The sequence below is a fragment of the Scyliorhinus canicula genome, chromosome 5 (genome assembly GCF_902713615.1).
Source record: "Scyliorhinus canicula chromosome 5, sScyCan1.1, whole genome shotgun sequence".
NCBI lineage: Eukaryota > Metazoa > Chordata > Chondrichthyes > Carcharhiniformes > Scyliorhinidae > Scyliorhinus > Scyliorhinus canicula.
The window spans coordinates 29,518,159-29,537,866 of record NC_052150.1 but is presented as its reverse complement, the minus strand read 5'-3'; the positions used below and the strand labels follow the sequence as shown (position 1 = coordinate 29,537,866).

Sequence of the window (19,708 nt, the reverse complement as noted above, 5' to 3'; positions counted from 1 at the left end):
CTCTGTCTTATGGGCTTATTATTCTGCCCTCCGAAGAGCTCAATTCTGAAATATACACAAGTCATCTGCATACAAGGGCACCCTATGCTCCACACACCCCCTTCCACAACTCCGAGCTTAGCGCAGTGGCCAAGGGCTCTATAGCCAATGCAAACAGAGGGGGGGTAACATAGGGCATCCCTGCCTCATATCCCGGTGCAATGCAACATACCCTAAGTTCATACTATTTTTGAATGCGCTCACCATCAGCTCCTTTATGTAACAGCTGCACCCATGCCACAAACCTCAGCCCCAATCCCAAATTTTTCCAACACCACCATCACTCCACTCGCCTTTGCACATCCCAAGAATCAGTCCAGCTCAAATTTTTCTCCTTCATGTGGTAGCTGTGAAATCAGACTATAACAGGCCTTGGTGGCTCATTCACTTTAGGCTTCAGCCTGAGCGACCGATGTGCCCTGTCCCCTCCCCCGTCAACTCAGCAAACATCTTTGCAATGTACTCAGTTGGCCTCAGACCCTCCGCTCCCTTGGGCAGGCCCACGATTCTCAGGTTTTGCCTCTTCAACCAGTTCTTCAGGTTCTCCACCTTAGCGCCGAGCCCTCTGTGACCTCCGCAGCTCCTCACCCATCGAGGTGAACGGTCGCTGTGTTGCAACAGTGCCTCCACCACCCCCTTCAACTTCTCTCCTTGCTCCCATCCCTCGACCAATATCGTCATCACTGCCGCCTTTATCGGGGAAATTTCCTCCTCCACCCACTCTTTCAGCATAGCCATCATCTCCCACCGAAGTACCTCCATATGCTTGGCAAACACCTTTCAAACTACACCGTGAGGGGGAGCGGCCCCACACAACAACCCAGCCCCCACCATCTTTCTTCCTACCGGACTTGGAGTCGCACTCACCGGCGGACTTTCGCTCGCTCCCTTTCCAGCACCTTCTGGGGCTTCAACATTCCTTATGGCTTCCCACACCAACTCAGCCACAAACTACCCCTGAAACTGGGCATAAAAGTCCAAAAACCAGAGACTCGTGCAGGAGACGCCTAACGTGCGGCCACCACCGTAAGTCCGTAAATCAACAAATCTATTTTAAATAGGCCATTTTGGGTTAAGGATTTAACCAAGAGCTGGGAGTAGAGATGGAGAGAATATGGGTTCACGATCTGTTCAGGGTCAAATCACTGAGTTTGGAGAACAGATTCCTCTGCTTGAGGTCATGGCCCAGGAAGGGAATGGGATGGTGCTTAGGAAATAGGCTTTGTGGTAGGTTCCACCTACCTCCAGAATTATCTGTCTCTACTATGTTATCGAACAAATAAATCAGATGTTGTGAAATATTTGTGGAAATAGTTGATGTAATTGTCATTTCCTGACTGATGTATAGACCATACTGAACTATTCGTCAATCCAAGTTTTGGTGAAATTGGTGATTTCTGACTTTTATGTGACATTTTCTTGGCAGTATGTAGAGTGGTCACACTATACAAAATCTGTTCAACAGTGTTGTTTGAACGGGTGAAAGTCAAAGGTTTTGCAGAACACTAGTCTTGGTGCAGAGCAACTGCATTTCGTCTTGTGGTTAATTTGTTCCCAACATTCTGCTGCTGGTGTTTAAAAGAATCTAGCCAAGCCTCTTGTGTAGCTGAAGAAAAGCAATGAAGCAGAGTGATGAAATGATTAATAATCCCTGAGAGCTGTACGGATGCTAGAAATCTAACACTAAGTGCATGTTTGAACTAGAAGTGAAAATCTTTGATCTGCCTGCATCTAAATCATGGTAATAAATCTGCATCACACCTCAGTATTAGAAATGTAATGAGCTATTAATATTCAGGTAACAAATGGGAGATTGACTCTTTGTCGCCTACTTTTCAGATTACTCATGAAATTTGTTCTTCATTCTGTCTCTCTACATCTCCAAGATAACTGCCTCTGGGATACATATTTGCATCAAAGTTTTATAGTCAGGTTGCCACCTATTACAATGCCCTACATATTCCAAACATGTATGACTGTTGCTTTCTGAATGGTGTATGCTAAATGAGGATTAAGTCAATGGTGTTTACCGATTTGAAGATTAAAACTATGATTGCAGTCAGTCATGAGCCTGAACCAGATAAATTCAGACTGATTCTTGGATTGCTTATACTGAATTCTTAGCCTAGTTTGATAGATTTTTTTTCCAAATATTTTGTTTAATTGTAGGCGATCCTGCACCGTACATTGATGGAATTCGAATAAACAGCCCTCATTACCTGACCAAGATCACATTGACCTCACCAGGGCCGCACACGTTTACGTTAGTGGTGTCTCAGTACGAGAAGCAGAACACCATCCATTACACACTCAGGGTATGTAGGATATTGCAATCACCTTTCCTTTCTCACTACTGTTACTAACTGATGATTAAAACTATTATTTCACTCAAATTTTGTATTCTGGCCGTAATATTAGACTGGTTCCTACCTACGTTACTGCACTTCAAAGCACTTTGCTGTGTGAAGTTCTTTGCAGAGTTCCTGAAAGACATGTTGAAGTACTAAAACTTAAGCTATTATTATAATTATTATTAATAAACAATACGCTTTCTTCCTACCTACCTTCGAATAGGTTGGTCGTTTGGTGGGAATGAGTTGAGTCAAAAGTGGGAGTATGAGAGCTGCACACTGGGTCAATGGGATCGGGGGGGGGGGGGGGGGAATACCTGTATACTTGTGACTGGAAGGGCTGGAGATGAGGGGAAATAGTGTGGCAGGAAACCTAGTAAAGAATATTTGTAGTACCATTCACCACCTCAAGACATCCCCTAGTATATTACAGCCTATTATGTATTCCTGAAGTGTTGTAATGTAGCAATCACAGCAGCCAAAAAGAAAACGGCAGTGCAAGAACTTGTACGTCCACCAGAACAGATGGACAAGTCTTGGTTTAATGTCTCACCCAAAGGACTCTCCCTCAGCAACGCATTGAAGTGTCAGCCGAGATTAAGTGCTCAAGTTTCTGGAGTGGTACTTGAACCCACAACTTTCTGACTGAGTCACCAGTGCTATCCAGGCACTGGGTTGCTGATAGTGACAAAGTTGTGGTTTAGAACAGCAGCTAATCGTCACAAGGTAACCCTGCATGTACAAAGAAAGGGGAAAGCTGTACATGGATGAAATGGTTGCTTGAGAAGAAAGTTGGATAGTCCATTCCCAGTCACTGTCGTGACTCGCATGTCACTAGTGTAAGTTCCCAGGAAGTGATTAGACTTTAATAAGGAATCTATGTTTTCTAGCGAGAAGAAAAACAACTTGAGGAAAAATATGGTATTTTTAAAAACTAAACCAGTGACTGAAACTGAAAAAATGCTGCTGAATAGTTTCTTTATAAATTATAGTTTGCTAGACTGTCATCTGTGATATATTAATTATCTCAAGATGTGTAGTAACTTTTCCACAACTCTTATTTATTGGCACAAAATAACGTAGGTTTTTAGATGTTGATAAGTCATAGTTTCTTTTAAATTTTTAATAGGTTTACTCCATGTGCAAGTTCACATTTTCAAAGATCCCATTTCCGTACACAAACTATAAGAGGGTGAGTGTTTCTGGTTCTCAAATGTCAAATTTAAAATTGTTTTGTGTACCTCTCAATATTTACATATGGTTTCTGGGATTAAGAGTAAAGCGTAAATATATTTTAAATACTGAGAGATCTGGAATGGTGTGAGATTAGTGTCACAAAGTTAACTCTCAAATCTGCAATCAACTAAAATAAATTTGAGGTACAGAAATAAGAGCTGTCTGTCTTAAAGCAAAGTTACTGATCGAACGCACAATACAGCCTGACAGTCAATTCTCAGGGTTGTGAAGGGTCCCATGAGTGAATGGGCTACTGCAAGTTGCAGTATCCCTAAACAGTGCTGACTGTTTCCATTGGCTCTTATTTCATTAGATAACCTTTTCCTTCAAAGTTGATGTATCACCTCCGTTAAAGTTAAGTCACTCAAGACAGTTCTTCATTCTCAAAAGGGAATAGGGGGCAATTTTGTCCATAATTAAAATGAGAAAGTGTCTGTTATTCTATGAAAACTTGGATTCCGCAGCATAGAATCTTGTTGCACAATGGTGCCTGCGCTAGCTCTTTGAAGGAGCATTTCAACTTGGTCCTTCTCTTCCATAGAATCTTAGTAGTTCATGGACATCCAGAAGGCAAAGATGGATGACTGCTTCACTTGTAATCCTTTGTTCAGGCATGCCTACTCTCATTAAGTCTGTGAAAGGCAGCACATCATTTCTCAGTAAATACTCATCTTTGCCACATTACCATCCTCACACTTGCTTAATGTGCTGGGGATGGATTTTCTAGCCTGGTTGCATTTTTCCAGTGACTGCAATGGCAGTAGTCTACTGCACTTGACAATCGTATTGGGGTTTCACTGTTCAGACCAGTTGTCCCTAAATTTCATCAGGTAAATGTTGTGCGACTTTATCCTTAAAATAATATCCTGTCTATTCTACGTATCCCAAGTGTGTTTGTGGCACAACTAATATGTCAGAAACAATTCTGTTCTTTATAAATAATGGTAGTCACCTTGAATCGCCATTAGACTGACTTCTCAATAATTGGGCATGCCGTTCTATATATTTTTTGGTCGAACACAGATTATGGGTAGTCTATGGTATTTAAAGTTGTGAAAGGATGGTAGATGATAGAGGGACGCAGGCTATTTCCAGTAGAGCAGAAGACCACAATGGCTAGCACTGTGGCTTCACAGCGCCAGGGTCCCAGGTTTGATTCCCCACTGGGTCACTGTCTGTGAGGAGTCTGCATGTTCTCCCCATGTCTGCGTGGGTTTCCTCCCACAGTTCAAAGACATGCAGGTTAGGTGGATTGGCCATGTTAAATTCCCCTTGGTGTCCAAAAACGGTTAGATGGGGTTATTGGGTTACGGGGATAGGGTGGAAGTGACGGCTTAAGTAGGTCGGTGCAGACTCGGTGGGTCAAATGGCCTCCTTCTGCACTGTATGTTCTATTTAGAACAGAAAGCGGGAGAAACTTTTCACATGAGAAACTGAGGCTATACTTTACAGGGCTGATGTTCAAGGCAAAAAATTAAGTAAACATTCAAGATCAGATTGTACAGGTAGATTATGTAAAAGGGAATGAAGGGATATGGGAACAGGGTGGATATTAGCTTGGATAGTGAGTAAATACAAACCCAGATGGCTTGAGCAAATGGCCTGTTTCCATGTTGTAACTTCTATGTATTTCATTATTGATGCAAGGTTCTGTGCATTTCCAAACTGCAATATACCAGACGGCAACATTACAAGCTGCCATTACAAATGGTTCGCTGCTGATATTTAAATAATATCCGGTGATATTTCTTTTTTTTTCTTTTTTTTAATATAAATTTAGACCACCCAATTATTTTTTTCCAATTAAGCGGCAGTTTAATGTAGCCAATCCACCTACCCGGCACATTTTGTGGGTTGTAGGGGTGAAACCCACGCAGACACGGACAATGACCCGGTGCCGGGATCGAACTCGGGTCCTCAGCGCCGTGAGGCATCAGTGAACATAGAACCTACAGTGCAGAAGGAGGCTATTCGGCCCATCGAGTCTGCACCGACCCATTTAAACCCTCACTTCCACACTACCCCAATAACCCCTCCTAACCTTTTTTGGACACTAAGGGCAATTTATCATGGTCAATCCATCTAACCTGCATATCTTTGGTCTGTGGGAGGAAACCCCGCAAACACGGGGAAAACCTGCAGACTCCGCACAGACAGTGACCCAAGCCGGGACTCGAACCTGGGACCCTGGAGTTGTGAAGCAACAGTGATAGCCACGTGTGCTACCGTGCTGCCCATCAGGTGATATTTCTGTCTGTTCACTCGGTCCAGCAGTCTAAGATCCAGCAGAACCGTCAGAGAGGAAAGGGGTTTGGTTGAATTGATTTTCATTGCCTGTTACAAGAGTGGCAAATACTGAAATGCGTCTTTTAGAATTTCCATGACTTGCCGTACCAAAGCTATTCTGTGTGATTATCCCAGGTGAATGGTCGATGGAAAGGTCAGACTGCAGGAGGATGTGGGAATTACAGAGACAGCTACAAGAAGAATCCAGTGTATCAGGTCGCTGTTGAGAAAATCGGGCCATTGCTGATCGAACTGCGTGGGCCCAGGTCAGTAAAGAATAAAAATAACCTTATGTTCAGGAATAACTGTTTCTTTTCTTTGTTTATTTTTGGTCACATTAGGAGCTGCTCCGTTTTGATAAATTTCTAAAAGATTAGAACACTCTGCTTATATTTTCAAGGTTGAAAATAATATCAAATATTGTAATATATCCTACATAGGAATTACAGTCTAGAGATGGACTATTCAGACCAACTGATCGATACTGCTGTTAATGCTCCATATGCATCCCTTTCCACACTACTTTATCTAACTATCAGCATACTGATGTAATTATCAATTTTCCTCTTAAATGCATCCATGCCAATTCCCAGCAATTTTTTAAAATGTAAGTTTTGAGTACCTAATTCTTTTTTTCCAATTAAGAGGCAATTTGGCGTGGCCAATCTACCTACCATGCACATCTTTTTGGGTTGTGAGGTGAGACCCAAGCACACGGGGCGAATGTGCAAACTCCACACGGACAGTGACCTGGTGCCGGGATCGAACCTGGGTTCTTGGTGCTGTGACGCAGCTGTGCTAACCACCGTGCCGCCCAATTCCCCATAATAATGACCTTTATTTTTTGTTCATGGTATTTGGATGTCATTGGCTCGGCCAGTATTTACTGCCCATCCATAATTGCCTTGAAGGGGTGGTCAGCTGCCTTCTTGAACAGCTGCAGCACATGTGGTCGTGGATTCACATTATGACCACTCAGTCAAGTTTCTCCTGAATGCCTTGTTGAATCTATTAATTATTAGCGAGGGAGAGTGACTATCTTTTAGTTATGAAGCCTAGTTTTGGATCTCCCCCCATGAGTGGGAACATTTGGCTGAATCTTCTAATATCCGATTGTTTGAAACCAGAGTATGACTGAAGATATTCGGCGGAACCCTGTGGATGTCCTGCCATGCAGACCTATATGGGAATTGCCCAGGAAGTTTAAATGTCCCCATGGCAATTCCCCCGACACTGAGCTAGAGTCAAAGACTTGGGACAGTTCCGCAGGGCTGAGATTAGCCAGGAAATGTTACTGTTTAAAACCTAGACTATCATCTGGATAATTCCACATCTGCCCCCCACTGAGCCAATGACTATCTCCCAACTACCCAATGCCCCTCGAGCTGACCAGACCATCCACCTGTCTGCTCATTCATTCATTCGCTAATATTCAAGTATTGGCCCGTTAAACTTGCCATACAGCAACTAGTGCTGTAAAAAGAGGGCATGTCCCGTCTTGTGTCGATTAAACTCCGTTCTGACTGAGTTCCCTGAGGGACACAGTGCTACATGTTTCTGAGACAGGCAAGATCAGTAGATCCGGAAAAAAATGCACAGTAGTCAAGTCGGGGGAGTCGTTCATCATTGCCACCACGGCTTGGAAGCATCGGGCCATTGTCCCTGTCCATATCATAATTTTAAAGATCTCTTAGGTTATCCTTTAACGTTTTATTTTCTAGAAAAGAAGTCCCCATACAGTTTGATCTTTGAGACATTTGGCTGTGTAAAAATAAATCTGGAACTTTGAACAGTATCCCTGCATAGTTTCAAAGAAAATTATTTGCTGTAATAAAGCTTATCAAATTCTCATCACCGAATATTTCCTGGCTGCACTTTAAATCCATGATAAAATTTACCTCTTTTCCTTTTACACTCCCTTAACTATCTTCTGATCGTCCATGTCCTAACTCTATATATTGGGTAACATTTTTTTCATTCTATCCATGTTTGTGGAAGCCCCTCCCTCCCAATCCCAAGTAGTCATGGCAGGATGAGGAGCTTACCGTGTGATTTTAAAAAGAACTTTCAGGGCAGCACAGTGGTGTAGTGGTTAGCAATGTTGCCTCACGGCGCTGAGGTCCCAGGTTCAATCCCGTGTTGTTTGTGTGTGTTTCACCCATACAACCCAAAAATATGCCGGGTAGATGGATTGGCCACGCTAAATTGCCCCTTAATAGGAAAAAAATAATTGGGTACTCTAAATTTATTTTAAAAAAAAGCAAAGAAACAACTTTCATTTATATTGCACCTTTAAAGTAGTTAAAGGCCCCGCAGTGCTTCCCAGGAGCATTATTAGAATATTTGACACCAAACTACACAAGGAGATATTATGTAAAGCTTAATCCAATGTAGGTTTAAGGTGTATCTTAATGGAGGAGGGTTAGGTGAAGAGGCAGAGGCAGAGGTTGAGGGAAGGAATTTCAGAGCTTGGGGCTCAGCCAGCTAAAGACGAGGCTGCCAATAGTGGGGTAAAGCTAGTGAAGCACAAAAAAGCCAGAATTGGAGGAGTTTGGAGTCCTTGGAGAGTTTGAAAGGGTTAGAGGAGCTTGTTGTGATAGAATCCCTACAGTGCAGAAGGAGACCATTTAACACATCAAGTATTCACAGACCCTGTAGCCCCATCTAACCTACATATCTTGGACACTGGGCAATTTCATCATGGCCAGTCCACCTAACCACATCTTTGGACTGTGGGAGGAAACAGAAACAGACACTGGGAGAAAGAGCAAACTCAACATGCTCACGCTTCATGAATAACCTCAGCCGGTACGGGAATTGAACCCGCGCTGTTGGCCTTGCTCCACATCACAAACCAGCTGTCCAGCCAACTGAGCTAAACCAGCCCCACCACACAGAAGGAGACAATGGAGGCATTTGGAACTGAAGGATGACAATTTTTAAATCAAGGTGTTGGTGAACCAGGACATGAGCCTATGGGTCATGAATGAATAGGACTTGGTGTGAGTTAGGATATGCACTGCAATAGTAAACTACTTCCGGAACCAGCCAGGGTTACAATAATACATTATTTTCTTGAAATTCACGTTATTTACCCATTTCCCCTCTCTACAGGCAATATAGCGTTGGATTTGAAATGATGACTGTCTCAACAGCAGGAGACACTGAGTTCAATAAAAAGCCCAGTGGAGATTACAGGTATTGTTGTGTTCTCTTTATTTGTATCACTCCCATTGATAGAATCTGTCTGTCCTCATTGATGCCACAAATGTGTTTTAAGACGACAGCTTTATTTGTTTTTATGTTGCAAGTTCCTGAAATACTTGGGAATAAAAAGAATATTCATTCTCGTGGTTTTTGCTTTCTCTTGTGCCAGCTCACCTGTGGCCTTGTTCCATTCCACCCTTGCCAAGAACCACAGTCTCCACCTGCCTCACACTTATGTATATAACCTCACTCTCCTCAGCACAGTACCTTCGGACTCCCTGTCAGCACCGACATTAGCTAGTTTAATCAGCTTCTGAGTCACAATCTCCATGCTATTCGGTTCCATCCTGTCACAGCTTCATAACAGTCCTTTTCTAAATTTGCTTAGCTTTGCTCAATATGCACCACAGCCCAGTAATATGCTCTGGCATGTGTCTCTATACGTCAGGGGCACTACCGACTCTAGCATTTGTGTTGCAGCTTTGTATAAAATGTCTGTTCTTGATATTTTTAAGACCTGAAACAGGAGAAAATGTGTAGAGGTGAACAAGAAAAAAACATCCAGCAGAATTTTGACACGAGGAACAAGCCCACTTATTTTAATGTTGTCCTTCAACTCAGTTGGAGAATTCTCATCATGGTTGTGGCTTCAATTCCACTCCCGAGATCTCTCGGGTTGGTGTAAAAGATTGAATGGTGCAATGTTTTATAAAGAGGATGGGAATTGGCTCTGGTGTCCTGGTCAACGCTTATCTGTCATTATCACATTGCTGTTTGTGGAACTTTGTTGCAGTGATTTGGCCTCCATTTTCTATATTACAACAGTGCCTACATTGCAAAAGTACTTCTTCAATGGTAAAATAAATTGGGTGGCACAGTGGTTTGCACTACTGCCTCTGCGCCAGGGACCCGGATTCAATTCCAGCCTTGGGTGACTGACTGTGTGGAGTTTGAACATACTCTGTCTGCGTGGGTTTCCTACCACAATCCAAAGATGTGCTGCTTAGGTGGGGATAGGGTGGGAAAGTGGGCCGAGGTTGTGTTCTTTTTGAGGGCCAGTGCAGACTTGATGGGCTGAATGGCTTCCTGTACTGTAGGAATTCTATGGAAGTCATGTGGTCATGAAAAACGCTACATAAAATTCAAGTCATATTTCTCCCACTAATCTCCAATATGTACAGTCTTTCAGCTTCTCCCATTTTACTCAGGGTCACCACGATGCTGGCCGATCACCCCTCCCATCTCCTGTCAGTCATCTGTTTTTCTTCCAATCCTGTTGCTTTCAAGTCTCTCGCCATCACATCCCTCTGTCTGGTCTTCCTCTTCTGGCAGTCCCATCTCCAACACTCACCACATTTTCTCTTCCTTCACAATAGATGACCCTACCATTTCAGTCTCCTCTTGGCTCCTTTCTTTGATGCTCCGCATAATTTTTGCTGCCCTCCTGATGTGCTGGTTCCTGTGTCTGACCTAATTATATATGGACATTTGGCAGTTACCATGTGCATTTTTTTATGTTGCAGATGTGGATTCTGCTATTTGGAAGTTGAGCGGGTCCCTGCAGGAGTTTACAATATCATCCCCACCACTTTCCTCCCTGCTCAGGAAGGCCCTTTCTTCTTGGATTTCCACAGTACCGTCCCACTCAGGATTACTGCGTTACAATGAACTGATGAACTCGGAATGAGCACCGTTAATCTTCCACCTTGTATATGCCTGTTTATGACAATTTTTTTTTAAAAGGGGGACGTTTTCTGAGGCATCAGTTGGAATTTATTCATCATATGGAATTTATTTGAAAGATTCCAAAGGAGGTGCTTACAGGTGGGAAAGGTATACCTCCATTGCAGGCCACTCATAGGCCAAGTCAGTTCAGTGATAAAATAATTCAATTTGTTTTAAAAATGAAGGAACTATATTAATGCTTCTTGTATAATCTTTACAGAAGAAAATAATGTACATATTTCAAATGTAGACTGTAGCTGACAGTCTTCTGACATTTAATTTGCGACTGTTTTTCAGCATTGCAAAATCGGTTAACTAGATTCAGGCTAGAATTAGATGGGATTATTTTCACAAGTGCTTAGTTACAAACTCTGTTGCTGACCCTTCACATATGACAAAGGAGTGGAATTGTTTTTCAACAACTTTTAACCTATGTGAAAAGCAGCTGTCTATGTTTACTGGATTAACTCTGCAATTTAGGGACATGTGCAATGTATAATGTAAAGACCAGTCAATGTTTGTAATCATAAATCAAATGTTTTAAAGGGAGAATACTGGTCTGTTAATTCTGAATTCAGCCGTATGTATTTCTATTGCAGATTCTATATTTTTATCCATTTTTTAGTATCTCGCATGCATAAGAATTAAAGTTATGCATCCACACACTGGTTGTGGGAAAGCTGAATTTTCATTAAGACACCAGATCACTTTTATTTCAAGATCGGAAACTTAGGACCTTGTCTATTCAAGCATGTGTATGTAGAACACCATGGACTATGAATGTTTTAAAAAGCAAAGTTTGTCATTCATGTTCTTTTGTGTAAAGGTGCAGAGTTGAGGATTTAATTGGCCAGTTCAGTCAATATTGTCTTCGAATAATTTGGGTAATTTTCTTTCCGACAACTCCACTACAGACATGGTTCTGTAATCAGAGCCAATGGTCCATTCACAGCCTCAGGACATGGCAAAGCACTGTCACAATATAGGGAATGTTGCACACAGCAAGATTCCAGAATGTGATTATGTACAGATTATCTGGTCATTGATGATATTGGTTGGATTGGTCAAGTTCTCCATTCTTCAGCACAATCTCAAATCTTTTATGTCTACATGAAAGAGTAGGTACAAACTTAATTTAATATCATCTAGCATAGGGTCAAATCTACAGCGTGGAAGTTGAAAACACAATCTTATGATCGAACGGGTGCCTAAATAGTTCTCTCCACACTAAATACAATCATATCTATTTCTACTTCTATATTCCATATGGGCAGCACTGTAGCAGTTGCTTCACAGCTCCAGGATCCCAGGTTCGATTCCCCGCTGGGTCACTGTCTGTGTGGCGTCTGCACGTTCTCCGTGTCTGCGTGGGTTTCCTCCCACAAGTCCTGAAAGACGTGCTGTTAGGTAATCTGGACATTCTGAATTCTCCTTCAGTGTACCCGAACAGGTGCAGGAATGTGACGACCAGGGGCTTTTCACAGTTACCTCATTGCAGTGTTAATTTAAGCCTTCTTGTGACTTAAGATTATTTAAATTTATTTATTTAATATAGTTTTGTGAAAATTAACCATTTATCAAATTAATCATCGTTAGCACTGCTGCCTCACAGCACCAGGGACCCGGGTTCAATTCCAATCTCGTGACTGTTTTCTTCTCATGTCTGCGTGGTTTCCTCCAAGTGCTCTGGTTTCTTCCCACAGTACAAATGTGTGCAGGTTAGGTAGGGTGGCTATGCTAAATTGCCTTGCTCTTTCAGTGGGTCGGCGCAGAGTCAATGGGTCGGCGCAGAGTCAATGGGCTGAAAGGCCTCTTTCTGCACTGCCAGAATTCTAACCAATTGCTTGGAAGAACAGTACAGCACTTCAGCCCTCCACATCTGCACTCAAACCCATGTCCCCAAGTTATTGCATGACTATCCGCTCTGTCTATGCAACTCATAATTTAGTAAACATCTATCAGGGGGAGGGGGGGTGTTCGTTTACGGGTATAGGGTGGACACGTGGGTTTGAGTAGGGTGAGCATTGCTCAGCACAACATCGAGGGCCGAAGGGCCTGTTCTGTGCTGTACTGTTCTATGTTGTCAATTTTATACTCAAGGCTCCAATCAAGTACACCTTGACTACTTTATCCAACTCTGTTGCCACTTTCAGGCAGAGACTGGGCGTGGTAGCACAGTGGTTAGCATTGTTGTTTCACCACACCAGGGACCTAGGTTGAATCCCGACTTGGGCCGCTGTCTGTGCTAACCCCACGTATGTGTGGGTTTCAGTTCCTCCCACAGTCCAAAGATGTGCAGGTTAGGGGGATTGGCCATACAAAATTGCCCTTGGTGTCCAAAAAGGTTAGGTGGGGTTATGGAATATGGTGGCGGTGTGGGCTTAAGTAGGGTACTCTTTCCAAGAGCCAGTGCAGACTCGATGGGCTGAATAGCCTCCTTCTGCACCGTAAATTCTATGATAACTGTCAATACTCATAAGGGTTCTGCCATTTACTATACAATTCTCACTTGGATTAGACCTTCCAAAATGTATTGCCTCACATTTGTCCAGATTAAACTCCATCTGCCATTTCTCCAACAGATTTGTAGCATCTGACAATCCTCTTCACTATCTCTTAACTCCACCAATCTTTGTGTCATCCACAAATAATGAGATCAGCTACATTCTCCTCCAAATAATTTATATATACTACAAACAATAAAGGTCCCAGCACTGAACACCCCTCGTCGCAGCCTTCCAATCAGAAAAGCACACTTGCGTTGTGGATTTCCAGAAGGCTATTGCAGGAAAGTAAAAGTTCACGGTGTGTGTAACATAGGGGCATGGATAGCCGACAGGCATCAGTGCTGGGGTTTCTACTTTTTACTTTTTACAACTCATATGGGTGTAGGGATAGATAGTGTAATTGCTAAATTTGCTGATAACAGTTCGGTAGGAAAGTTCTGAAGAAGGCAATGAGGCTACAAGTGACAGATCAGTGAGTAGACAAAGATCTGGCAAATGTGAAATTGTTCATTTTGGTAGCAGAGGTAGGTACAGCAATTCAAGCTTTAGATCCTGAGGTCGTGGGGATGTTTCTTCTTATGGGAGAATCTGGAACTAGGGGTCATTGTTTAAAGATAAGGGGTCACCCATTTAAAACATGAGAAATATTTGAGGGTTGTTTGTCTATGGAATCAGATTCTTTGAATAGATTGATAAACAAGCAGGTGAAAGGTTATTGAGGGTAGGTAGGAATGTGGAGTGGAGGTTGCAATCAGATCTGCCATGATCTTATTGGATGACGGAGCAGGCTCGAGTGGCCTACTGGCAACACAATGCTCATTTTATAAAAGCTGAAAATAGAAAAAAAGGTTCAAACCTAGCTATAAAATATCCACCATTCAAAATCAAAATGGTAGATTTGAGGAGGAGAAATCTCAAAGGATTTTACGGTTTACCTATTAGGAAATGCTTAAATTTTTGTACTTTTACATTCCTAATATGAAGAATTAGCTGAATAAAAATACTCAGCCTGTTAGGCAAAATAACAAAATTATCATTTTAGGTTGATGACCTTCTCGCAGAACAAGTCTGTAGTGATACAGTATCATGGTTGTGTTGTAATTCACCAACTGACCACTAGGATTGACTTGAAACGTTAACATCTGTGGAGAGCGAAAGAGTCATCAGACCTGCTGACTATTTCCACCAGCTGCAGTATTTTGTTTTTGTGAGATGTTCATTTGCAACGCTAAGGGTTTGGCTTGAAGTTGTCCTTTGAGTAATATCATTGTGTACCCATGTACAAGATACAAAAACACAGTCACAGTTATGAGCTGTATATGTATTCGTAATGTACAGACATTCAATCCAAGTTCATAAATGACAATCTAGAAAATAGTTAAGTGCATCATAGACAACTCTTAATATTACAATACTCTAACAAAAAAAATGTACAAAATGTAACACAAAGCAATGTCTAAAGATTACAACATATGTGATTGATAAAACACAAGGCATGCAGGCTTTGCCATTGGTCATTTTGTCTGTATGACTGAAGTCAGAAACAGGCAAAGGCAAACTAGGTTGGGTGCAGGAATTGGTTTGAGGATTTGGATTCTCACTGCACTCCCCCTGTTCAGGCCACTTAATAGCCTGCACAAGCAGAAAATGCACAGCAGCAAAACCTGTCCATGCATGTAGTGCATTTGGATTGGCACGAACGGTTGGCTATAAAAAGGAAAAAACGGTGACACACAAGTGAAAATGCATCCATCTCGTAAACCAACATCCCACTCCATCGCAAAGGCTGTTTCCCCAAGTATTCTGTTCCCTTTTGCGTAGTCAAGAGTACATGATTGAACAGTGATGGAATCGAGCCTTGCCAGCCAGCCTGGCCCCTTTTTCCAGCTACTGAACTGCGTTATTTCACTAATAACACAGGAAGTGAAGGACCCTGGGCAATTTCCTTCGTGTTTTTTTCATTGCAAGTCCTCTGAATAACAGGAAACATGGATAGCTTCTTACGGTCTGATTTTCAACAGGACATGTCAACTAAGCCTGCTACAAAGAGATCTAACCCTTGATGCACATTGGGATATGGCAGGGTCAACACTGAAGAAGACACAATGAAGTGGTGCATATGGAATACAGCAGAGTATAAGTGAAGCAAAGCAGGGCTTTCTGCTGATTGGAGCTCCACCTCTGCCACACATAAGCAGGTCATCAGTTGGGAACAAAGCAGACAAGGGTCTTACTTCACATCCAGTTCAACAGCACAAAAATTGGTTACTGCTACTTTGCCTCCAGTCTGAAAACAGACCGCTAACTATAGACTTTGCAGGTATCCCATTAATTTTCAACCCAGAACTACTGTAGCTTTCTTTTTCCAGTTACGAAAACCAGCCACTCTTTAGGGAAGCCTTTCAGCGCAGCAGCTAGACAGCAATTAAAAGGCCAAGACAGTCTGCGAGCGAATAAGTCGGTGACGCAATGTTTCCTGGCACATTTTGGATGTTGCTTCACAATATTTAACAGGTACCGGTCACTGAGCCAATTCAGAGATTTCTATTTCTGAAATTCCCTTCTCCTTTGGCTCTGTGCACTTTACTGAAATTTGAGTTACTCTGATCTCCAGGGTTGCTTCATCATCAGACTGCTGGGTAATCAATTTGTCCTTTTCGCGTTCAACACCTTCAGCCATGTCCCCTGTCCAAACAAGAAAATTAAATTGATAACTGTCCATTGACATAAACATTGCACATCCTACAAAATCATTTATAATTCACTGGCAAAAAAACCAATAGATTATTGGGAAAGAAGTGAACATTGCTGAATTTTACCATGGGCTTACTGACACCCTCGCACTCTCCTTTCTCCCAGGCACAATGAATTTCAGGAAAGTGGTTTCTCTAAAATGTACTTTTCGTAGATTCTGTACATCGGTACACTGATCTCAGAATTCCTGGGCTTGGAGAGAGCCTGAGCTTTGGCTGGAACCAATGTCAGGAGTTTTATTGCATTTGCCGTAGGGATGTGACAAAGCTTTGACAAAGAATCATTCAGATTTGAAACGTTAGCTCCCTTTTCTCTCCACAGATGCTGAGATTGTCCAGTATTTTCGGTTTTTGCAATATCTACCTGGTTCTTGAAAATATACAATGTATTGGTCTCAACTACTTCCTGTGGTAATGAATTCCACAGGGCAACCACTCTGAGTGAAGGGATTTTTCCTAATTTCTGTCCTAAATGGTCTACCCTCAGATTGTGACCCCCTGGTTCTGGACACGTCCACCATTGCAAACGTCCTTTCTGCATCTACCCTGTCTAGTCCTGTTAGAATTGTATAGGCTTCTATGAGATTAGTTTGAGGATAAGGGGTAAACCTTTTAGGACTGAGGTGAGAAGAAATCTCTTCACCCGGAGAGTGGTGAATCTGTGAAATTAGCTAGCACAAAAAGTAGTTGAGGCCAAAACGTTGTGAAATTTCAAGAAGGAGTTAGATATGGCTCTTGGGGCTAAAGGGATGATGCGATATGGGAGGGGAAATCAAGATACTGAACTTGATGATCAGCCATGATAATAATAGCGGAGCAAGTTCAAATGGCCTCCTGCTTCTATTTTCTATGTAACACACATGTCCATGCTGGCCATGCAAATGACCCTAAGGATTGGCTCCGCATAACTGGCATGACCAAATGAGAGATTCTACTTTGTCACACTTACACAGGCACAGCAGGACCACAGGAATCTCAGGCCAATGGTCTATTGGAGAGTCTCCTCAAAACTGGTCATCCCTCTCACCCTCCTATCACATTTAATAAAGGAGATTAGGGATTGAAACAGGGATTTATTACATCTCATCTGCTATATAAATATCTTCCTTCCAAGGTTACCCTGAAACATCATTTACCTTTCTCGGCCTCGCATTCAGGAGATGAGGCTCCACTGCATTCACTGCGGGGCCCCAGGATGGGAGAGCCCATGGCACATTCAGACACAGGACTCAATAGTTCCAAGCTGGGGGGACGGTTTCCTGGAGGGAAAGGGGTTGAGAGATCTAACGGACTGGCTGGACTGGAGCTCAAACAGAACTCAGGCTGGCTCTCCAAATCTTCAGAGACAGGGCTGCCGCAGTTGTCGTCTTCAAATATTTCAGATGTCACTGCAAATGAGAAAGATGTCACAGAATAATCATCAACTGGAAATTATTAAGAAATCTATCATCACACCGTGTTCAGCCTCATTAGATTAGACAATTTAATTTATCCAACAAAATTAAAGAGGCATCTCTAATTGAAAATGACAACATTGTGAACTCAACGATATTGGAGACCATGCATAAAGATCTTCACTGAGTTTGATGTCTGCGTCACTGCTTCTGATTGTAGTAGATTAGGACTAAACATTCATTCTAATGATCTCATTAGGTATTCTCAAATGCCATTTGAACTATTTAACAGGCAAATCCATTGAGATAGAGCTTGTGCACCGACAAATCAGAATCATAGAAATTTGCAACAGTGCGGAGGTAATTTCATCCACCTTTTCTGTGATAGCTAAAAAATATCTATCTAACCTAAACTGCTTTTGGTAGCCCTGTAGGTTACTGTGCCTTCGGTAGATATTCATTTATTTAATGCAATGAGGGTTTCTGCCTCTACCACTCTTTCCGCAGTAAATTCCAGAGCCACAGCACTGTCTGGGTGAAAAGATTTCTCCTCAACTCCCCACTAATCGTTCTACTAATTACATTAATTCTATACCCCCTGGACATTGACATCTCTGCTAAGGGAAATAGGTCTTTCCTATCCACTGCCTAGGTGCCACAAAATTTTATACGCCTCAATTAAATCATCCCTCAGCTTCAGATTCCAGAGAAAACAACCCCAACCTTTCCAAACTTCTTTCGTAGCTCAAATTTCATTCTTGGCAGTACTCTCATATAACCCCTCTATATCTTCTCCAGTGTGGTGACATCCTTTCAGTAACATGGTGACCAGAACTGTACACAGTACTCCAGCTGTGGTCTTATTGGAATTTAATACAGATTTAGCATAACTCTTTTTTATAGTCTCTACCTCGGTTAATAAGCTAATATATTCCCTTTGCCTTCTTAACCACCTTATCTACCAGCCCTGCTACCTTCAGGCATTATGAAGACATGCGGATCTAGGTCCCTCTGCATCCTCTCAGTAACTGCCATTTATTACAAGTCCTCGTGTCTTCTCTGGCCTCTACAAATGCATTATGCCACATTTCTCTGGATTGAATTTAATTTGCCACTTTGCTGCTCACCTCATCAATTTATTAAAATCTTTCTCCAGAAGGAGGCCATTTAGCCTATCGGGTCTGCACCAACCCTGCAAAAGAGCACCCTACCTGGGCCCACCCCACCACCATATCCACGTAACCCAGTAACCCCACTAACCGTTGGATATTAAGGGGCAATTTACCATGGCCAATTCACCTAACCTGCACATCTTTGGATTGTGGAAGGAAACCGGAGCACCAGGAGGAAACCCACCCAGTCACAGGGAGAGCATGCAGACTCCACACAGTCACCGAGGTTGGAATCAAACCCGGGTCCCTCTGACTGTGAGGCAGCGGTGCTAACCATTGTGCCAAAATGCCGCCTTCATTATCTTCCTCATTATCAAGCATGCAACCAATATTTGTATTTTCTGCAAATTTCCCAACTATGTCCACTACATCTAAGTCTAAATGATTGATCTATAATACTAAAAACAAGGGAACAGAATACTCCCCTGTGGAACCCACTGGAAACAGTCTTATAGTCACAAAAACATTTCTCGACTGCATTCCTTTACTTTGTGCGACGGAGCCAGTTTTGGATCCAACTTGCCATTTTTTTTGGACTTTTATTTTGCTGAACAGTCTATGTGGATTCTTGACAAAGGCCTTTGTACATGATATCAAATATATTGCCCTCATCAGGCTTCCTTGCTACTTCCTCAAAAAATTTATTCTGGTTAGTCAAACGTCCTTTGATTAACAAATCCATGCTGATTGTCCTTGACTAATCTGTGGCTTACTAACTGATGATGTGGAGATGCCGGCGTTGGACTGGCATTCACCAGAGGAAGGAGCTGCTAGTAATTCAAAATAAACCTGGTGGACGTTACTAACTGATGATTTATACTGACCCTCAAAATCTTTTCGTGTAATTTGCCCAAATTGGAGGTCTGTAGTTACTTGATCTCTTTCCTAACTTTTTAAACAATGATAGAATACAAGCAGTATTGAAACCAGGCAGTAGCAGGACATGATGGTCAGTGCCTTCGTTATTTCCTCCCTTGTATCGCTTCGCAACCTTGAATTATTTTAATCATTGTCTCCATTGTCACACTCTTAAGGAGG

The 19,708-nt window shown here is 42.3% G+C and overlaps 2 protein-coding genes across 2 annotated transcripts in view; one reads left to right on the top strand and one right to left on the bottom strand.

Annotated features, from left to right (window-relative positions):
• The window catches only part of capn7 (calpain 7), a 38,908-nt gene extending 27,369 nt beyond the window's left edge, over positions 1-11,539 (top strand). Inside the window, exons 17-21 of the mRNA XM_038796852.1 lie at positions 2,209-2,354; positions 3,520-3,582; positions 6,048-6,178; positions 9,027-9,110; positions 10,643-11,539. Coding sequence (XP_038652780.1) covers positions 2,209-2,354; positions 3,520-3,582; positions 6,048-6,178; positions 9,027-9,110; positions 10,643-10,787 — 569 coding nt within the window. The 3' untranslated portion in view covers positions 10,788-11,539. The remainder of the gene's footprint in view (positions 1-2,208; positions 2,355-3,519; positions 3,583-6,047; positions 6,179-9,026; positions 9,111-10,642) is intronic.
• A 3,112-nt stretch (positions 11,540-14,651) lies between these two features.
• The window catches only part of LOC119965886 (SH3 domain-binding protein 5-like), an 85,871-nt gene continuing 80,814 nt past the window's right edge, over positions 14,652-19,708 (bottom strand). Inside the window, exons 8-9 of the mRNA XM_038796850.1 lie at positions 17,241-17,492; positions 14,652-16,036 (exon numbers count right to left, since the gene is read on the bottom strand). Of these exons, the coding sequence (XP_038652778.1) occupies positions 15,873-16,036; positions 17,241-17,492 (416 nt within the window). The 3' untranslated portion in view covers positions 14,652-15,872. The remainder of the gene's footprint in view (positions 16,037-17,240; positions 17,493-19,708) is intronic.